Consider the following 21366-nt stretch of genomic DNA (forward strand, 5'->3'; position numbering starts at 1 on the left):
AGGATTCAGAGACCACGGTGTACATTGGCAAAAATGGCGTAAATAGAACTGAGGAAGTGGTTCTGCTGAGGGACTGTGAGAAGTTACATGCTGATTTAAAGCACAGATCATCAAAGTAAATACTCTATTAATTTCCAATTAAGCCACATGCAAATTGGGGTAGGATGAATAAGATTCGACACGTGAATCTGAATTAAAGAATGGTGTGCGGGAAGTGGGTTCCATTACATGGGGCACTGGCACTATTACTAGGGAAAGTGGGATCTGTACCATTTGGATGGGCTATACCTGATCCTTGCCTGGACTGGTATTGTCAGAAGCTGAACAATTATGGACGTAGAGAGGGTTGTAAACTAAACAAGGGTGGTGAGGGATCGAACTTGGCTAAATGTAGAACGCTCCAACCAGAGTTCCTTTGCTTTCCAGTTCCTTTTCCTTTGCTTTCCCTCTTTTTTGCAGTTTTTCTACCTCCACACGCACCTTTTAACTCATTAAACCACCCTACCCGGAGGGAACAGTGAGTGGAGGTGAGTCCAGGTCCAGCCCGAAGTGAGAGATGAGTTGGTTACCGTGCCAGTGCGGGAGGTGAGTCCTGGAAGTGAGTCATGGCTGGGTTCCAGAGCAGGAGCAGACTTAGCCCAGGCCAACCTGGGAGACAAGTCCTGGAGGCAGGTCCAGGCCGGAGACCAATACGTGGAGTTAGCGATGCCTTCGCGTTCTGGAGCCCAGTAAGCATGGAGTCAGTAAAGCACAAACCGGAAAACTCAGATCTTCAGCAGTCACCATGATGGGGAGGTCATATAATGACTAATATAATGTCTTCATGGAAGCATCTGAGAGCGGCATGTTCTGGAACTTATCCAAGTGCAGGCTATACCAGACTTGCTATCGCATAATGTGACAGCATTAGTGAATGACCTCAGATTAATGGCACCTCTAGGTAGCAGCGATCATAACATGATTGAATTTTATATCCAGTTTAAGAAGTGGAGCGGGTCCACGGCTAAGATTTCAGACTTATAAAAGACATGTTGGAAAAGTTGAGCTAGCTGAAGTGAGTTAGAATATTGGGCTAGAAGATAGTTGTGCAAGCATGTGAAGGGAACTTTTAGAATACTCAGAATAAGAGCAGTCTGACTATAAAGAAAAATTCCAAAGGCAGGGCCCACCATCAAATAAAAAGGAAGTGAGTGAGGCGATTGAAGGCATGGTGGCTAAGTTGGAGATGTCACAAAGATTGGTAGGAAATTAGGTTATTGAAAGAACCGAACAAGGATGCAGATATTGATAGGTTACCTGAATGAACAATGGTTCATTTTGGCAAGAAAAATAAAGAAAAACATATTATTTCAACAGCGAATGACTGCAAATTTCCAAGATGCAGAGGAGTCTAGGTGTTCAAATATGAGTCACAGTAGTTGAGAATGTAGATACAGTAAATGAAGGTTAATGGAGTGCCATCCTTTATTCTAAGAGGAAATTATCATAAAAGGAAGGATGTTATGCTATAATCATTGAGGATATGGAGAGACTAGGCTTGTTTTCACTAGAATTTAGAAGACCAATAAGTGTTTTGATTGAAGTTTATAAGGTTTATAAGGTTATAATAGTTTTGACAAGAGTACAGAAAGGATTTTTCCTCCCGTGGATAGATCCTGCCTTAAAGTTAGGTGTTTCCCTTTTAAGACAGAGATGAGGGGAGTTCTTTTCTCTCAAAATGTTGTCTGGGTTTAGAATTCTTTACTTCAGAAGACAGTGAAGGTGGAGTTGCTAAATATTGTAAAGGCAGAATCAGAATCAAAGGATATTGGGGATAAATGGGAAAGTGGAACTCAGACCAAACAGATCAACCATGATCTTATTGAATGGTTGCACAACTTTGAGGGAGCAAAATAGCCTACATGAGTTTCTAATCCAAACGTTGGCGTGTTCGTGTATGCACTACATGGACTGGAGCAGTTCAAGAAGGCAATTCAGTACAACCTTCTCTGGGGCAAATAGGGATGGGCAATAACTGTTGACCTTGCATATGAAGTCATTTTTTAAAAAAATACACTTTCCAGCTCGGCACTTTACAGGATTGAAATGAGAAGGAAAATTCACAAAGAGCCAACAAAGGAGGCATTTGAAGCTGGTGAACAAAGATTAAACAACTTGATTTTGAGGTGGATCTTAAAGAATGAAAATGAGGAGATGAAGTTGAGGAGATTTCTCAAGACAGTGGGTACAACTTACTGAGAACATAACTGCACTTAATGAGGCGAACAGCAAGATGTCCAGAGACTCAGCAGTGAATGTTTAAATAAAAAACATGTAGAGATAGGATGGGCAACTTCATGGAGGAATTTAAATACAAGGTTGAGAAATGTGAATTTCAGAGTTTGGAACATCAGTAACCAATAGATTAAGTGAGAGTAGGGTGGAGAATAAGTAGGTCAAAGATTGTGGTAGTGGAAAAGCACAGCTGGCCAGGCAGCATCCGAGGAGCAGGAGATTCGACGTTCCAGGCATAAGCCTTTCATTATTCCTGATGAACAGCTTATGCGTGAAACATTGACTCTCCTGCTTCTCAGGTGCTGCCTGACCGGCTGTGCTTTCCCAGCACCACACTTACTGACTCTGATCTCTGCAGTCCTCACCTTCTCCTGCTGAATGAATGGGACCTACGGGAAAGGTTATAAACAGTTTTTCACCCTTCCTAATTCTTTGGTTCATAGGAAGTTTCAGTGGAAGTTATAACTTATCCAAGACTGGAACTTAAATACCTCACCTGACATCAATTGAATGATTGAACCATTGCCAATAATGTCTCTTTGTCACAGCACACACTAAGCTAATTCATCTCCTTGACAAAAATGCATGTCTAGAGTAATGGCTTTTGAGATTGAGTACATTTTCAGTTTGATAAATATTGGTTTCCAATATGAGGCATCTGGGTGAACTTGTGTGTCATTTACTGTGGATGATATCATGACCTGGAGTTAAAGTGTTAAGTATTAACTTATTTCTCTGACATTATCGCGTATGCTGATGTATGTCCCAAGTTTGTCCATCCTTTCTTGAAGATGAATATATATGTATAGATTAATCAGGATCAGATCATACTCCTTCAAGCCTGTTGTTTTTTTATTTCAAGTACATACTTTATTTATGAAATAACTTTGTATACATACATTGTCACAAATGTAGTTTGTTTCTGTACAGTAGCATATAAAGTAAACAAACAAACATTTGAGTTTGATTCTATTCCAACAAACCAAAGGCATCTTTTGCACGTTCAAGACCATAGTGACATGCATTGAGGCACTAGAAGGGTTCAAAAATTGAACGGAGCCCAAGTAATTTCAGCAGAAAGACCTCAGACAATGGCATTTCCATACTGCACCTTGGGGGCTGTTGTTCAAAGCTTCAGAGCCTCTCTCCACACATAGCCCTGGACTTTGGAATGTGCCAGTCTACAACACTCTATCAATTCCTTGTTCTGGAAGACCAACAAGTTTCAGGCAGACTAAAGAGGCGTCTTTCACCAAGTTGATGGTGCTCCAGGCACAGTCGATGTTTGTTTTAGTGTGCACCCTGGGGAATAGGGTCGAAAGCACAGAGTCCTACATCATGGAGCTGCTCGGGATGAATCTCAACAAAAATTATTGCATCTCTCCCCAGACCTCCTTTACAAAGGTACACGATGTGTGACAGTCTCAACTTCTCACACAGCTGTTTCAAAGGTAGCGTGCCCTGGCACAGACCGACTGGGTGTACATGAAGAATCTCACAGGTTCTTGCCACAGCCAAGTGGGCCCTTGATGCTTATTGGAAAGTTCTGGTGATGAGGCATTGTATCAAATAATTTTGACAGTCTGCTCAGGGAACCACGCGACAGGATCCATGTTCCTTCAGGTCTCAAGGAATTTATGTGCTGACAATTTCCTGACAGACTTGTTGTCAAAGGTGTTTTCTTTGTAAGTTTCTCCATGAAGGGCAGGGGATATGGAATGGTCAAACTACTTGGAGCAGTCCACATAAGAAGACCAGTCCCATCCAACACAACACCAGGGACAGATAGAACTTCAGTACATAGTGACACTTGGTCTTTGCACAGTTTGGTGCAGCCACACACAAAGGTGTCCATCAAGACATCGGATATGTTCTTCACTCCCTTATCCAGAGTTTTGTATATGAAGTCCCCTGCAGATATAGTTCATTTTAGACCTCCAGAAGAAGTGGAAGATGCTTGAGCCTGCTGTTCCATCAAATTAGATCATGGTTGACCTTTGATCTGAACTTCATTTTCCTATCAAATTTGTGCAAGGTTTCAACATTTTATTCTGTGTGATGTATCTATCGAAAGTTTCCAAATTACTCATTATTTCTCCTGTTTATACTTCTCCACATTAAATTCACCACCAAAGTTTCCACTTCTGCAGTTTAATTTGTCTGTACATGTACCAGTTCACCAATCATTTGGATATTCCAATTGGCATTTCTTAACCTGACTTTGACTTGACTGACGTCACCTGATTGCAGAAGAGCACAAGAAATAGGAGCAGAAGTATTCTATACAGTCTAACAGGTCTGCTCTGTCATTCAGTTTAACCATGACTGGGCTTCAACTCTACTTTCTTACCCACTCCCCATATCCCTCAATTCCCCAAGAGACCAAAAACAAGTAAATCCGACTCTTAAATGCATTCAACAATGAAGCATCCACAACCCTCTGGGACAGAGCATGCAGTAGATTCGCTACTTTTTGAGTGAAACAAATTCTTCCCAGTCCAAAAAAAATCAATCCATTATCCTAAGATTATGCCACAAACCCCACGATTTAGATTCCCTAAGCAGTGGAAACAATCTCTTAGCATTGGCCCTATCAACCTTCTTCAGCACCTTCTGTGCTTCCATGACATAGTTTAGTATCCTTTCATCAATTTTAATGCAACCCTTGAAGTAGCTTGAATCCCAAGCTCTTAGTTGAGTTGTAATGTGGATGAATTTTGTCAATGCAAAGCTATTGGAAGAAGTAATCTGGTTTGCTGTTAACTCTGGCTAAGTCTATAATGTAACAGGTTAGCTGAGTTGATGATCAGGCTCGTTGTTGGCCGCAACAGCCCTAATCTAGGAAAAGGAATATTAAGCAGAGTCAGGGTTTCACACTCCTGAACTGGGAGCCCATGCTGGAAGTGCATGTTCACAGAGGTGTGTGGAAGTGTTGAATTGCATTTCCCAGAATACTCCTTGGTTGAATGACAATGCATTTTGGTCAGTCTCATGCAGAAAGGCTCAGGCCTAGAACAGTAGAATGAGCTTCCATTATGAATGAATGAGATTGGTGCACCATGTCGAAATAATGGTAACTACCTGGAAATCTGGAGCACACATCCATGATAAAACTTTGGCGGGAAATTGGAATTGAAGCCCAAGGTCAGCCAATGTGTATATTGAATAGTGGAGCAGGTACAACAGGCTGTTTGGAATAATCTTGCTCTTATTTCTTGAATACCCACAGTTGTTACAAGCCATCTGACCACTGAGGGAGTGCAATTCCTTCCAGTTGATGACATTGGATGATAATTTGCCTTGATTTGCACTTAAGTTCAATCTATGATTTCCTGGATTTATGAAAACCCAGCCACTCTAGCAAAGGCAAGAGCCCTCTGTGTCTGATTAGTGTCATTAGTGTCAAAGTATACAAATTGGAAAGCCTTGGCATGCATAAGCCTCTCTGAGTTGGGCTGCACATTAGACACCGGTACCAACACGTACCAGTTCCCGAGATCCTTATGTACATCTCCAATTCACTTACACTGTATTTCTGCACTCCGATGCTGCACCTTGGAGTTAAACGGCAATTCTTACTGTAATGCTGCCACAAGGATACTGTGTGCTCAGGGACACACACTCAGCTCATGGTCAGACCAGGCTGCATCTCTGGCCTGTTCACTTCCTGTCAAAGTGTTCACTAAATCTGAGCCTACCTGGATGCCCTCAGCATCCCTGCTTTCTCTTGGCTGTTTCCAGAGCTACCAGGCACACAGTAATGATGTTGTCATTGTGCTGTTTTAAGGTAATTGTATTTGTTCCACCATCTCCCCAGGCAATGCATTCCAGGCACTTACCACCCTCTGTGTAAAAGATTTACCTCTGACATCTCTGTTAAATTTACTTCCTTTTACCTTAAACCTATGTCTCATGGTAATTGACATTTCTCCCGAGGAGAAAGACTCTGACTATCCATGCCTCTCATAATTTTGTAAACTTCTGTCAGGTCAATTTCTCATCTTTTGATGCGCAAGTAAAAACAAACCAAATCAGTCCAATCTCTCCTCATAGCTAACACCTTCCAAATAGCCAACATCCTACTAAATTGTTTTTGTACCATTTCCGAAGCCTCCACATCCTTATGATATTATGGTGACCAGAATTGTACACAATATTCCAAATGCAGCTGAAATAAAGTGCTATACAGCTGCAACATGACTTGCCAATTTTTATACTCTATGCCATACATCTTATTGACCACCTTATCCACTTGTGTTGCCACTTTTAGGGAACTGTGGGCCTGTATGCCAAGATCCCTCTGTATGTTTATGCCACTAAGGGTTCTGTCGTTTACTGTTATTCCCTGTTAACTTTGTATTGTTCAAGGGCTTTGTATGTCTTCAGATTCCTAAACTTTATGTATGCCTATTTTTGCTTTTGATTAAGCTCTAAATTTATCTTGTTAACCAACATTCCTAAATCTTATCATCCTTATCCTTCACTTTCACAGGAACATGCTGGTCCTGAACTCTAATCAACTGGCCTTTCAAAGATTCCCACATGATAGAGGTGAATTTACCCTCCAACAGCTGTTCTCATTCTACATGCTCCAGTTCCTGCCTAATATTGCTGTGGTTCGCCTTCCCCCAATGTGGAAAATTCACCCAAGTGCCACTCCTTCCTTATCCATAAGTGGTTTAAAACTTACAGAATTATGGTCACTGCTCACCCACTGAAACTTCAATCATCTGGCTGGGCTCATTCCCCAATACCAGGCCTAGTCTGGCCCCTTCATTAGTTGGACTAGTTTCTAAAAAAAATCCTATACACCTAACAAACTCTCCCCTGGCACTACACGAGTCCCAATCAATAGAGGAGAAATTTAAATCAACTACCGCAACAATCCTGTTGTTTTCACTTCACCCTGTGTCTGGTCTTTGCAAACCCAAGCTTTAAAAACCCCAAACATTCACAGTTAAGTCAGACAAAAGACAGATGGTTTGACACAAATATAATAGGGGGAGAAAAATTATGAACAGATTGCGAAAATTAACAGTCCTGATTTCAGAAGTGTGTTAGATTGTCTCACAGACTTCCTCTGGATAGTTAGTAGTGATTTCATGCTGCCGTCCCATAGCAATGGATCCAGTGCATCTTTGTTTCTTGTTAGAATTCTTTCTTTTATATTTTATTGCTTTCTTTCTGTCTTTTTCCTCACACGGAGGGAGAGGTGAAAGCTTTCCATTTACAGGCTCTGGATCTTTCTGCATCCTTCACATTTACAGTTCTGTAACAAACTGCAACTCAATCAATCATCAGGGAGAACGTCTTCCACTCAAAAATTCTCAGTGTCACTGAGTCTCAAAATCTCTCTCTCACTGCTTGGAGAAGCAATATTGGCAGAGCTAAGTTACAAAGCTCTCCTAGTATTTGTGATGATGGTGTGGCTTTAAAAGGTGTGTTTTGTCCTGGTTTCTTTTCAGGAAGGATTGGAGAACAGGTCTCGAGCAGTCTATGAAAAGATAAAGCACTTGTGAGATGTTGGGTTTTTCTTTTGAAGTTGAAACAATAGAGGCAACCTGGATGGGCATGGCAAGTTCTCACAGACCCGGGATTTCTAGGACTTTTTTGTAGATTTTTAGGTTTAGCTTTAAGCAGTTGCTGCTGTCGGCTTGAAGAAATGGAAGCTATGTTTCCATCTCTCAATTACAGTCAAAAGCTGGGGGGGGGGTGTTCCCTTCCTAGGCTGCAAAGATTGTATTGATGGGATATTACTATATTGAAACAGTTAATTAGTAGTAGTTACTGTTTCTAACAGTCTGATAAGTTTTCCAATAGAGTGAAGTCATTTTATGTTCTTTCTTTTGTTGCATTTTAATGATAGTGTTTGAATAACTTGTGTTTTGCTTGAGTAGTTTGACCAGTCAAATTGCATCTGGGACACAGCACTTCACATTTGCCTTTAAAATAGGAAAACGTTAGGGTCTAAACTACCTTCTTAAAATATTTTGAGTGGGTCTGGTCTGGTCCGTAACATATTTCAGCTATAAAGCTATCCAAATCCCATTTCAGTTTATTGCCTGTTAAAAGAAAAAGGACGTGGTGTCTTCTGAAAGGACAAGTCAGGAGGATGATGGGGCATTCTTCGCTTGCCTGGATAATTATAGCTTCAGCAACATTAGAAACTTGAGACCATCATAATGATGACACAGAGCTGGTTGGGAGGGTGAACTGTGAGGAGGATGCAAAGATGCTTCTGTCTAATTTGGACAACTTGAGTGAGTGGGAAAATGTACTACAGATGAAGCTTAATGGGGATAAATTTGAGGTCATCCACTTTGGTAGCAAAAACCTGAATGCAGAGTATTATCTGAGTGGCAATATATTGGGAAAGGGGGAAATGCAATGATACATAGGTGTCCTTGTGCACCAGTTGCACATAGTGACCATGTAGGTATTACAAGACCAACTGATTTCCAAGATGGCAGGGTAACATATTAAGAGAGGTTGGATCAGTTAGGACAGGAATTTAGAAGAATAAGAGGAATTTCATAGAAACCTGTAAAACTCTAAGAGGACTAGACAGAGTAAATGCAGGACAAATGTTCCCGGTGACCAGAGTCCAGGAACAGGGGTCACACTCTCCGCGTACAGGGTGAGTCATTTAGGACTGAGATGAGGAGAAATTTCTCAAGCTGAGAAGAGTCTGCCACAGAAAGAAATTAAGGGAAGATTTGGGAATGGGAGAGATGAGTCTCTTTGGAAGTGATATAGAGCTGGAAGGAAGGTGTCTGATGGGGAAGTTTGGGAAACAGATTACCGTGAGAACTGGAAAGAAACACACCTCTCTCTCTTGACCCACAAGAATGCCTGGAAAATTGCTTACCTGCTGGATCTGGCCATTCTCACCTTGCTTAACTGCCAAGATTCCCAAGATCTGGGCTATCGACTTAAACCAAAGCTAACATCAGAAGCCCACAGCTTCACTGAAATATTGAAAATTGTGATGTCTTCTGGAGAACAGGCAAGTCGTCTGATAGAGGTTGATCCTAAAGTTGCTGTTTTAGGAGCTGTTCTCTCATTTTTGTATTTGTAATCTTTTCCAGGCTGTCCAGGAGAATTAAAACCCTCTCAATATCTCAACCCATGTAGTCTATATTATCCATTATTTCTGTCCCCATTAGTAAAAACAAATATGATCAACATCCACATATTTACAAATTCACTAGCACTAACACATAATGATAAATATTGAGATTTGACTAATTTAACCAAGAAAATTTATTTTCCTGTTAACTCAGAGCAACTAATTGCTTATGTACTAAAGGCAATGCTGAATGCAATACATGCCACATGGTCTCAATAAATGTGAGGGGCATCCACATTGGTGTTTTTGATGGTTCTTTATTGAAGCAATTTAAACGTACAAGACTGTAACTGAGTCATAACACAACGGTGGCCAATCAGAGGAGATGTCATTGTAATGTCTGGGTTAGATTTGAATGCATGGTTTGACATAAAGTGTGAATCAACTGTATCTCCTCGCATTTGTGCATCTTCCCACATTTGCTAAACTTCACAACTACAGTTTAAATGGATTAAAATTCTTGCCGGAGGTCACGTTTTTGTAATAATGGAGGTTTAGTAAGTTCAGTGTGTACAAATAATTCAGCAGGAAATAGAGGGGCTATCACTGAACTGAGGCTGGTATCAGCCCGGCGAGAGGGAAGAATGAAGAGATAGCAAGGTCAATGGAGAAATCGTACCCGACTCAACGTGGGGCCTGGCAATGGCCAAGATGATAGATTTCGGGGAATTCTGTAATAAACGAAAATGTCAATGAGAGAGTAATAGTCAGATCTCCTAACGTCTCAGCTTCTGGTCCATCAGTCTACAACTTCCACCTGTTCATTATTATGGAAGGAAATTTTCAAAGGCTGACAAACTCAGCTTCTATTTAATTTGCTTGCTCTTTGACATCCAAATGCATGTGACCAGTTCTGAACAGCAAGGTGGAGACTGGGTCAAACATTCAATAAGAACATACAAAGCCCACCCAGGCTGCTCTGTCATTGAATATGATCCTGGCTGATCATATAATCTTCAACTCCACTTTCCTGCCCTTTCCCGATAACCCTTGATTCTGTTACTGATTCAAAATCTGTCTATCTCAGTCTTGAATATATCTACCAAAGCAGGCTCTACAGCCCTCTGGGGATAAAATTCCACAGATTCACCAGCCTCTGAAGTAAAAGATTGTCCTCATAAATACACAATCCCTGACTCTAAGATTATGCCATCTGGGTACAAGGGGAAACAAATTCTTTATTCTTCCTGCCAAAGTGCATAAGGTCACACTTACCCGCATTGAATTGTATTCTGTCTACCCCATTTTTGCCCACTCACTTCAGCTGTCAATATCCCTCTGTAAACTCTTTGTTTCACCCTCACCACTTACATTCCTATTTTTAATATGTTGGTAGTCTGGGGCATATCGCTATTAAGAAGGAGGAGGTGTTGGGTATCTTGAAAAACATTAAGGGAGATAAGTCCCCAGTACCTGAGGGGATCTATCCCAGAATACTGAAGAAGACAAGGGAGGAGTTTGCTAGGGCCTTGACAGAGGTCTTTGTATTGTGTTTAGCTGCAGGCAAAGTCCAAGTACACTGGACAATAACCAATGCTGTACCTCTGTTTAAGAAGGGCAAGAGGGATAATTCAGAAACTGATAGGCCAGTGAGCCTTACATGAGTGGTAGGGAAGTTATTGGAAAGGATTATTAGGAACAGGATTAACTTGCGTTTGGAAAAGAATGGACTTAATAGGGATAGTCAGCTGGTTTTATGAAGGATGGGTCTTGACTCACAAACTTGATTGAGTTGTTGATGAAGTGACGATGACGATTGATGAGTGTGAGGCAGTGGATATTGTCTACGTGGCCTTTACTAAAGTATTTGGTCCCACAAGTAGGCTGGTCCTAAAGATAATGTTGCACGGATCCATTGTAAGTTGGCAAATTGGATGTAAAATTGGCCTTTCACACTCTGGGACTGGTTGGGACAATGGGTCAGACACTGTCCTTTCACGCTCTGGGACTGACTGGGACAGTGGGTCAGACACTGTACTTTCACACTTTGGGACTGACTGGGACAGTGGATCAGACACTGTCCTTTCACACTCTGGGACTGACTGGGACACTGGGTCAGACACTGTCCTTTCACACTCTGGGACTGACTGGGACAGTGGGTCAGACACTATCCTTTCACACTCTGGGTCTGGCTGGGACAGTGGGTCAGAAACTAATCTTTCACACGCTGGGACTGGTTGGGACAGTGGGTCAGACACTGTCCTTTCACACTCTGAGACTGGCTGGGACAGTGGGTCAGACACTGTCCTCTCATACTCTGGGAATGACTGGGACAGTGGGTCAGACACTGTCCTTTCACACTCTGGGACTGGCTGGGACAGTGGGTCAGAAACTAATCATTCACACTCTGGGACTGACTGGGACAGTGGGTCAGACACTATCCTTTCACACTCTGGGTCTGGCTGGGACAGTGAGTCAGAAACTAATCTTTCACACTCTGGGACTGGCTGGGACAGTGGGTCAGACACTGTCCTTTCACACTCTGGGACTGGCTGGGACAGTGGGTCAGACATAATATGGATGTGTGCGACAGCTGTTAGCCTACAATTATCTTGTTATAAGCACAACAGATCCTAGTAACACACTGCTCTAGCCATAACATAATTTACATAGGCAGCCAGGTGAAAGAGGGTAACTGGATTTTTGATAAAAGGGCAAGAACAAAGAGATGATACAGTCTTTCAGCAGTGCCTGTTTTGGTGGCACACCATCCAACGATTTGTATCCCCTCTTCTCATAGCTACCTGTTCTCCCAATCTACCACCATACCCCTTGCCCTCTCTCTAAGTTGGTCAATCCACTCCTACCAATATTCCTGCCTTACCTTGGCCCAGGATCCCTGGCTCCCTTCCTCATGGAGAAAGTGAGGACTGCAGATGCTGGAGATCAGAGCTGAAAAATGTGTCGCTGGAAAAGCGCAGCAGGTCAAGCAGCATCAAAGGAGCAGGAGAATCGACGTTTCGGGCATAAGCCCTGAAACTTGTGGTGGGCACTTCAATCAGACACCGAGTTGCATCTGAAAACAAGAGCTGCCTGCCGTGATATTTGGTCGAATCAAACATTGCAAACTGGTCCTCCTCAGACCCACCATGACCATGTTTGAGCTGCATTGAGAAACCACCGATCACTGATGGAATAAATTTACTCCCATGTTCTGCCCATAAATTATATTTTACGGTCGGATGAGGGGAGACACTGACAGGCACTAATTTCTTACATAATTAATTAACCCGGTGGGTAATTAACACGGTGCCTCAGTGGTTAGCACTGCTGCCTCACAGCACCAGGGGCCCAGGTTCAATTCCCACCTCAGGTGACTGTCTGTGTGGAGTTTGCACATTCTCCCCATGTCTGCATGGGTTTTCTCTGGATGCTTTGATTTCCTACCACAGTCCAAACATGTGCAGGTCAGGTGAATTGGCCACGCTAAATTTCCAATAGTGTTAGGTGCATTAGTCAGAGGGAAATGGGATTGGGTGGGTTGCTCTTCGGAGAGTCGGTGTGGACTTGTTGGGCTGAAGGGCCTGTTTCCACACTGTAGGGAATCTAGTCTACTACTCTTCATAAAAACCCAGAGCAAGAGTGGACAAATATTTCAGCGCAATGGCACACCAATACACAAAGATTACCAGAGGAGCATAAACCTTGTGTCATATCTCAAAGAAAATGCTCATTTCTTACCACTTCCACATTACCAATTTTCTCAAGGTGCAAGATATACACCACTCTCAATCCCTACAATAGTCATCAGTCTTATTCCAGAGGTCTAACCCTTAGCTGCACCTCTGACAGGATCAGCAGATGGTTTTTCAACTCTACTTTTACTTACGGCATGAACAATTAATCATTGAGATATTCGAGTCCAAATTGAGAGTTCCCAAAGCTCTCGGCCTGACATGACCGCAGCGTGATCTCCTGGTCTTGAGGTGATACTAGGACAGTCTCCGATCCTCATGATCCTCAAGGTGAAGCTTAGTGCAGTCTACAGCCAGGACCTGGAGCAGCCTAGAGTGCGATGTGAGTGAAAAACCATTATTCTGAACTTTTATTTCTGCAATGCTGGGCATTTTATTTCTCAATTTGCTAAGTTTTAAAAAAAATTAATAACAAAAATATACTTAATTCATAGAAATCCTTGGTACATGTACAGTTGATGATGCCATTCAGGTATATACTGCCTTTACTTTCAGGGAACAAATCGAGTCATTGATGTTCACAATTATCTATGTTTACCATCAACTTCTTGGCATTTAGCTGAGTCATCAGCGGGGCCCAATTGCTGAATGCACCCCCATTATTCTTCGGCAGAAGGACCTTACACCGTGGTCTTTCCCCACCACCCCACATCTTGGCAGCAGCTGCCCCAAGCTTCAACGCGTCCCTCAGCACATAGTCCTGCTTCATTAATGTGCCAGTCTGTAACACTCAGTCAGGGTCTACTCCTTCAACTGGAAGACCAACATGTTTGAGGCAAACCAAAGCGCGTCTTTCACTGAGTTGATGGTCCTCCAGGCACAGTTCGTCTCGGTGTGCGACCGGGCAACAGACCATAGAGCACGGAGTCCCACGTCATGGCACTGCTCGGGACAAACCTTGACAAACACCATGCATTCCTCTATAGTCATCCTTTGTATAGGCACATTCCGGAAGGAGGTATGTGACGGTCTCGTACCTTCCACAGCCGCTTCGAGGGCAGCATGCAGTGGTGCAGAGAGTCCGGGCGCGCATGAAGGATCTCACAGACGTAGCCCTTCTCACTACCAGCCAAGCCACATCTTGGTGCTTGTTGGAAAGTTCTGGCGATGAGACATTCTGCCAAATGACTTTGACAGTCTGCGCAGGGAACTGCTTGACAGGCTCCACCTTCTCCTTTTTCCAAAAGCTCTCAAGGCCACTGGGTGCTGATCACTTCCTGATGGACTTGTGGTCAAAAGTGTTTCTCTTACAAAGGACAGGTGATACGGAACGGTCCAACTACTCGGTGCGTTCCGCGGCAGCGAGGCCAGGCCCATCCTGCGCAACACCGGGGACAGGTAGAACCTCAGTATGTAGTGACACTTGGTGTTTGCGTACCGGGGATCCACGCACAGCTTGATGCAGCCACACACAAAGGTGGCCATCAGGGTGAGAGTAGGGTTGGATGTGTTTTCTCCCCCTTCGTCTAGATCTTTATACATTGTGTCCCTTCAGATACGGTTCATCTTCGATCTCCACATGAAGTGGAAGGTGGCCCAGGTGACTGTGGCAGGTATGGGGAATAGGCCAGACCTGCGCCATGTACAATAACACTGAGAGTACTTCACACCGGATAACCAGATTTTCACCCACGATGGAAAGTGACCAGTTTCTGCCTTATTTTAGTGACATGTTCCTCCCAACACTTAATACATGCCCCAGCCCCTCTGAATCAAATACCCAGCACCTTCAGCTGGTCTGTCTTGATGGTGAAGGGGATAGAGGATTGGTCGGCCCAGTTTCCAAAGAGCATGGCCTCGCTCTTGCCTTGATTGACCTTGGCCCCCGGAAAATAAAATAAAGTGTCTGTGAACTGACAGTGGATCCAAGCAGAAGGTGGTGACATCATCCAATGTACAGGGAGGCCTTAACTGTAGAACCACCACTGCCAGGAATAGTCACCCCTTTCAGGCTCGCATCCTTCCTGATGGTCTTGGCAAATGGTTCTATACATAACACAAACAAAGCAGGAGGGAGAGGGCAGCCCTGCCTGACTCTGGATCTGATCGAGAAGCTTTCTGATTCCCACCCATTGATTGAGACTGCACTGACAATGTTGGTATAGAGCAGTTGGATCAAATTGCAGATTCCATCCCCAAAGTCCATTTTGGAGAGAACATCTCCCAGGTACGCGATATCCTGTCAAAGGCATACTCCTGGTCCAAGCTGATGAGGCAAGTGTCCACCCCCTTATCCTGCATGTAGGTGATTGTATCCCTGAGGAGCGCAAGACTCTCAGCGATCTTCCTGTCCGGTACAGCACAGGTTTACCCGCTCGGGCACATGCATTAATCAGTCTCAGGGGTGCATTCCTGTATATGACGTCAATGACAAGGAGGCGCCCGCCCACCACCTCCTTAACCTCAGAGATGGTGAAGTTGCCTCCTCGCACACACTTGCATCTTCTCAGAGACTTAGACCACTCTACACTCATGCACACATATACACTCTCTCTCACAGACACTCACAAACCCCCACCCCAGACACACACACACACACGCATATACATATACGCTTGTGGGGTGAATTTGTACTTGTAGAGTTACATTGTTCTTTGCTCATAAACTGCATGAATTTATGTAAGACTCTGTTAACTCATTTTTTAGATTAGAATCAGTCTAAACATTATGGCACAGACAGAGAACACAGGGGGCTAACACCTTCAACATTTTGTCTAGCTAACACCCATTGTTACAGTTAACCTGAGAATGCAACTTTTAAAAAAAGTTTTGTGATTTACACATGAAAGAAGTGAAACTATCATGGCATTCGAACAGATGAAAGACTCCACAAACAATCAAGGTATTTTTCAATGTATAATTTCAGTTACACCACACTGTAAACTTTTGCTATAAATTCTGTGTCTTACAATTGTGTCCTCCACAATCACCTGATGAAGGAGCAGCGCTCCGAAAGTTAGTGTGCTTCCAGTTAAACCTATTGGACTATAACCTGGTGTTGTGTGATTTTTAACTTAGATTAGAGTGGTACTGGAAAAGCACAGCAGGTCAGGCAGCACAAGTTGACACCCATTCTGATAAGAATAGATCTGAGCCAAAAGGCGAAGATCTTGTATCTGAAGAAGCTGTATCTAGTTAGTTTTGTATCTACAATGGTGCGGTAAGTGGTGACGTATAAACTTTTCACTGTATTCAATTGAGCATATGCGACAATAAAGCACACTCTAATTCAATTCAATTTAGCAATTCAATTCAACAATAGTCCAGTGAGCTTTGTATCTGTGGTGGGTAAGTTACTTGAGAAGATTGTGAGAGATAAGATATACATTCATTTGGAAAGATAAGGTTTGATTAGGAGTAGTCAGCATGGCTTTGTGCATGGGAGATCATGCCTCACAAATTTGTTAGAATTCTCTAATGAAGTCAACAGGAAAGTTGACGAGGGCAGAGACATAGATGTAGACTATATGATTTGGAGATGCCAGTGTTGGACTGGGGTGTACAAAGTTAAAAATCGCACAACACTAAGTTATAGCCCTGGAAGCACTAGCATTCAGAGTGCTGCTCCTTCATCAGGTGGTTGTCTATATGGATTTCAATAAGGCCTTTGTTAAGTGTCCACATGACAGGCTTCTCTGGAAGGTTAGATTATATGGAATCCGGGAGCATTGGATACAAAATTGGCTTAATGGTAGGAAGCAGAGGGTAATATTGGAAGGAAGGATGCTTGTTGGATTGGAGGCCTGTGACTAGTGGAGTGCCTCAGGGGTCGATGCTGGACCCATTGTTGTTTGTTATCTATATCAATGATGAGAATGTACAAGGCATGATTAGTAAATTTGCTGATGACACTAAAATAGGTAGTATCATGGACAGTGAGGAAGGTTATCAGAAATTGCAGCAGGACTTTGATCAGCTGGGGAAGTGGGCCTGGAAATGGCAAAAGGAGTTTAATAGAGATAAGTGTGAGGCCTTGCATTTTGGAAAGTCAAATCAAGGTAGGAGTTTCATGGTAAATGGCCGGGCTTTAAGGATTGTAGTGGAACAGAGGGACCTTGGAGTTTGGGTTCACAGTTCTCTGAAAGTGGAGTCACAGGTAGACAGGGCCATGAAGAATGCTTTTGGCTCACTGGTCTTCATCAGTCAGGGATTGAGTATAGAAGCTGGAAAGTTGTGTTGCTGTTATACAGGACATTGATGGGGCCAGACTTGGAGTATTGTGTTCAGTTTTGGTCACCTTGCTATAGGAAGGATGTTATTAAACTGGAAAGAGTTCAGGAGAAATTTAGAAGGATATTGCCTGATCTCAATAATTTGAATTATAGTTAGAGGTTGAACAAGCTAGGACTTTTTCCTTTGTGCAGGAAGTGTAGAAGACTGAGGGGGCACATTATAGAGGTATATAAGATCATGAGAGGCATGGATAGGGTGAATGCACTCAGTCTTTTTCCCGGGGTTGGGGAATTGAGCACTAGAGGGCATCAGATTAAGATTAAAGGGGAAAGAATAAAAGGGAACCTGAGGGGCAACTTTTTTTACACAGAGGATGATATGCATGTAAAATGAGCTGTGGAAGTGGTTGAGGTGGGTACATTATCAACATTTAAAAGCCATTTGGACAAATGCATGGATAGGAAAGGATTAGAAGGATATAGATTAAGTGCAGGGAAATGGGGTTAGTATAGATGGACAGTTTGGTCAGCATGGACCAATTTGGGACAAAGGGCCAGACTCCGTGCTGCATGATTCAATGACTCTCTAACAACTAGAACAGTATTTAATCTCTTGACCTAATCAATTGGTTGTATTTAGAGGTAGTGAAAATCAATCCTGTTAATGCTGATAAGGATTTCTAATCATTTAGCCTTTGGGAAAGCCACAGAATCCCTACAGCTTGGAAACAAGCCACTCAGCCCAACAATTCTGCACCAACTCTCCGAAAAGCAACCCACCCAGACTCACACCCCTACCTTATTCCTCCATTTCCTTTGGCTTGTCCACCTAACCAACACATCCTTGGGCACAATGGGAAATTTAGCATGGTCAATTCACCTAACCTGCACATCCTTGGACTGTGGGAGGAAACCGGAGCACCCGGAGGAAACCCATGCAGACATAGGGAAAATGTACAAACTCCATACAGACAGTCATCTGAGGCTGGAATTGAGTTCCTGACACTGTGAGGCAGCAGTGCTAACCACTAAGCCACCATGCCACTAGCAAGCATTTCACAAAGCTACAGTATTTATAAACAGATTCCAAAAATGTCACTGTAAGTGTAGTTTTTCAGGTTAATTAGAATTTAACATACCCATGATATTTGTGGAATTCTAATAAAATGGTTGCACATAAAATTGAAGTTTTACAAAAAAAGTCACATTTCCTGCCCAGTAGACTAATGCTTCCATTATCCTCAAATAAGTTTTGATCACTCAGATTTAAGATTCGGATGCTGGTAAAATAAAACCTTGCCCTCCCCAAGTAAATTCTAATATGGTTAGGTTATTAAAACATGGCTGAAAAGAGACATAAAGTCAAAGCCTTCCACTCATCAAAATTCGAACACAAAGAACCCAACTTAGGAGAGGGAACACCAACTTATATAACATGAGAACAAAGTGCTGATAGCTTAAGCCATGATTGACGTGGTGATACTGTCGGAACTGTTAACTTTCAATGTCTTCGTTAGCTCAAAAAGATTGGGCTAGGCAGGTAGATTCTGATTGCTCAGTGTGTTACCATGGAGAGACAGCATTTTTGGCAGCTTCCAAAGACAAAGGTGCAATATATGGCCAAATTCTGCTTGTCTACACAGAAAAGGGTCCTGTGCACGAATACATATCGCTTCCATAACATGCAAATAAATCACACAGTCACATCTTGTTCAGCTCGTTTCTAGTGTAATCCTCAGCACAGTGGGAATTATTTAGTTAATGTTATCCAATAGTAGAATCAAATTTAATATGTAGGACACTATGTTCTGGGTTTAGCAAGCAGGGTCTGGTAGAACACATTTGGCATACTGCCAACACAAACAAGCAGAGAGACATTTGATACAATCCACCAGTTATTGGGATGTAGTGCCTACAAACCTGGTATCACACCTGAGTGGTAAGCAAAACATCTTTGGTTAGACTGATGGTTGTGTCCTGTTAAGGAAACTACTCAACTGTTTACTGCAAAAGAACAGTGTGAGTTGTCTAGCTTCACCGGCTTGTCAAAACATTTTGTGATAGTTTTCCCTTCCAGGGTACTCTGGTTTAATCCAGTCATCTTTCATGCTTGGACCACAACACAAATGCTACAGGATGAGATGATAAACCTTTTACTGAGTTTCAGGACATAGAAGGAGATGTTTCCTGTCTCTGAACTGTGAGGATTTATGGATTATGTTGAGTGATGACTCAATTTCAAGAAGGGGTTCTTACATTTCCCAGGAAATATCCACACCTGGCTGGTTGCCAGACAAACCTGAAAAATCCTACTGGAGTTGTTTAACCCTGGGTACAGTCAGATACCATGTTAAAATTCACATAGTCCACTCCTGTCCAATGAGATACACCACTCCCACACTGATGATTAGATTCCCTACAGTGTGGAAACAGGCCCTTCAGCCCAACAAGTCCATGCCGAACTGCCGAAGCGCAACCCACCCAGACCCATTCCCCTACAACTAACAGTACGGGCAATTTAGCGTGGCCAATTCACCTAACCTGCACATGTTTGGACTGTGGGAGGAAACCGGAGCACCCAGAGGAAACCCACGCAGACACGGGGAGAACGTGCAAACTCCACACAGACCGTTGCCTAGGCAGGAATTGAACCCAGGTCTCTGGCGCTGTGAGGCAGCAGTGCTAACCACTGAGCCACCATGCCTGAGATTTGATCATTGCTCAGCAATACATTCTCCCTCCAATTTTCAGACATGTCTTTTTCTGAAGCTAGAGAACGCCCATTACTGATTAGTGTGTCACATTTAAATAAACTACGCTGAAATTTTCAAGGGAAGTTATTATTTTCTCTGCCAGGTGAGGAATAGACCAGGTCTGGTGCAGCACAGATTAAATACAGTGAATACTCCCATACACTGCCTCAAATATTCCCAGTAAGGTACAGCATTGATTAAATGCTTTTCCATTGTCCAATTCTCCTAAGGCAGATGCATCATAAGTCAGGTACTGAGTAAAGTCCATTCCTGATCGTACACCATTCTGAAATGTTTGCAATGAGGTCAACGATGAGGTCAATGATTTTTGGTGATCTTGCCAATTGGATACATAATTGGCTTAATGGCAGGAGACAGAGAGTAATGGTGGAGGGTTGCTTTTCAGACTGGAGGCCTGTGACCAGTGGTGTTCTACAAGGATCGGTTCTGGGTCCTCTTTCATTTGTCATTTATATAAGTTATTTTGATGAGAATATAGAATGCATAGCTAATAAGTTTGCGGATGACACCAAAACGGGTGACAGTAAAGAAGGTTTTCTAAAATCACAAAAGGATCTTGATCAAATGGGTCAATGGGTTGAAAAATGGCAGATGGAATTCAATCTGGATAAATATGGGAAGGGCTTATACAATTAATGGTTAAGCCTTGGCAGTGTTGTAGAACAGAGGAACTTAGGAGTGCAGGTATATAATTCTTTAAAGTTTGTGATAGCTTAAAGTTGGACTGAAGGATCTTTTTCCAAACTGTATGACTCCATAACTCAAACCGAAAGATTGATTCTGATTATAATTAAACAGTAAACACTAAACACAGTGTACACAGGCAAGCCCCAAACATTTAGTCAAACCCAAATACTCACTCGTTGGTCTTTTAAAAACTGCAGCACTTGACCCCTTGTCTCTACACAAGATGCAAATGTCTGAGCTGGTACTTGTGCCAAGTGACACGTCTTATAATCTGTTACTGGAGCCTGAGTGCCATTGAGGCACAGCAGCTTAAAGTCACTGGAGTTGAGACCTGCAGCCCACTCCTCTTGTGAATTACCTTGAAAGTGAAACATCAATTGGTTTAGAATACACAGAGCAGTGACACACAGATTCAAAACCTTACCTACAGAGCAACTGACCTCAAATAATCCAGTCCTTCCATCACATCACATCACATCACAGTTTGATTCCCTTCTTACCTCACGTGAAATAGAACCACTGAGGAAAGTGATCCCAGGCTTCTTTGCTAATACTCCAATAAGAAAGCCTCAGAATGGTTAATAATAAAATAATTAACATTTCCAAGATGACTTTGAAAGTAAATTAATATGGGA

General features: G+C 42.7%; 1 protein-coding gene across 1 annotated transcript; it reads right to left on the reverse strand.

The window, feature by feature from the left end:
* Positions 1-7679: 7679 nt before the first annotated feature.
* LOC122556283 (ovotransferrin-like) lies at positions 7680-21120 on the reverse strand. Its single transcript, XM_043702910.1, has 3 exons — positions 20905-21120; positions 10023-10074; positions 7680-7768 (listed from the first exon to the last, which is right to left on the reverse strand). Exons 1-3 carry the CDS (start codon positions 21103-21105, stop codon positions 7680-7682), a joined length of 342 nt encoding a protein of 113 aa, XP_043558845.1. The 5' UTR covers positions 21106-21120.
* Between the last annotated feature and the right edge of the window lie 246 nt (positions 21121-21366).

The sequence above is a fragment of the Chiloscyllium plagiosum genome, chromosome 13 (assembly GCF_004010195.1).
Source record: "Chiloscyllium plagiosum isolate BGI_BamShark_2017 chromosome 13, ASM401019v2, whole genome shotgun sequence".
NCBI classification, from domain to species: domain Eukaryota; kingdom Metazoa; phylum Chordata; class Chondrichthyes; order Orectolobiformes; family Hemiscylliidae; genus Chiloscyllium; species Chiloscyllium plagiosum.

Excerpts from the sequence above, each read along its gene's own strand:
- LOC122556283 (XM_043702910.1), bottom strand. The coding sequence starts at position 21,105 with ATGTTTCACTTTCAAGGTAATTCACAAGAGGAGTGGGCTGCAGGTCTC. Across the intron at positions 10,075-20,904 it reads AGTTTTTAAAAGACCAACGA|AATTCCCCGAAATCTATCAT; the intron begins GTGAGTATTTGG and ends CGTTTATTACAG. Across the intron at positions 7,769-10,022 it reads CAGGCCCCACGTTGAGTCGG|ACTGCTCGAGACCTGTTCTC; the intron begins GTACGATTTCTC and ends ATCTTTTCATAG.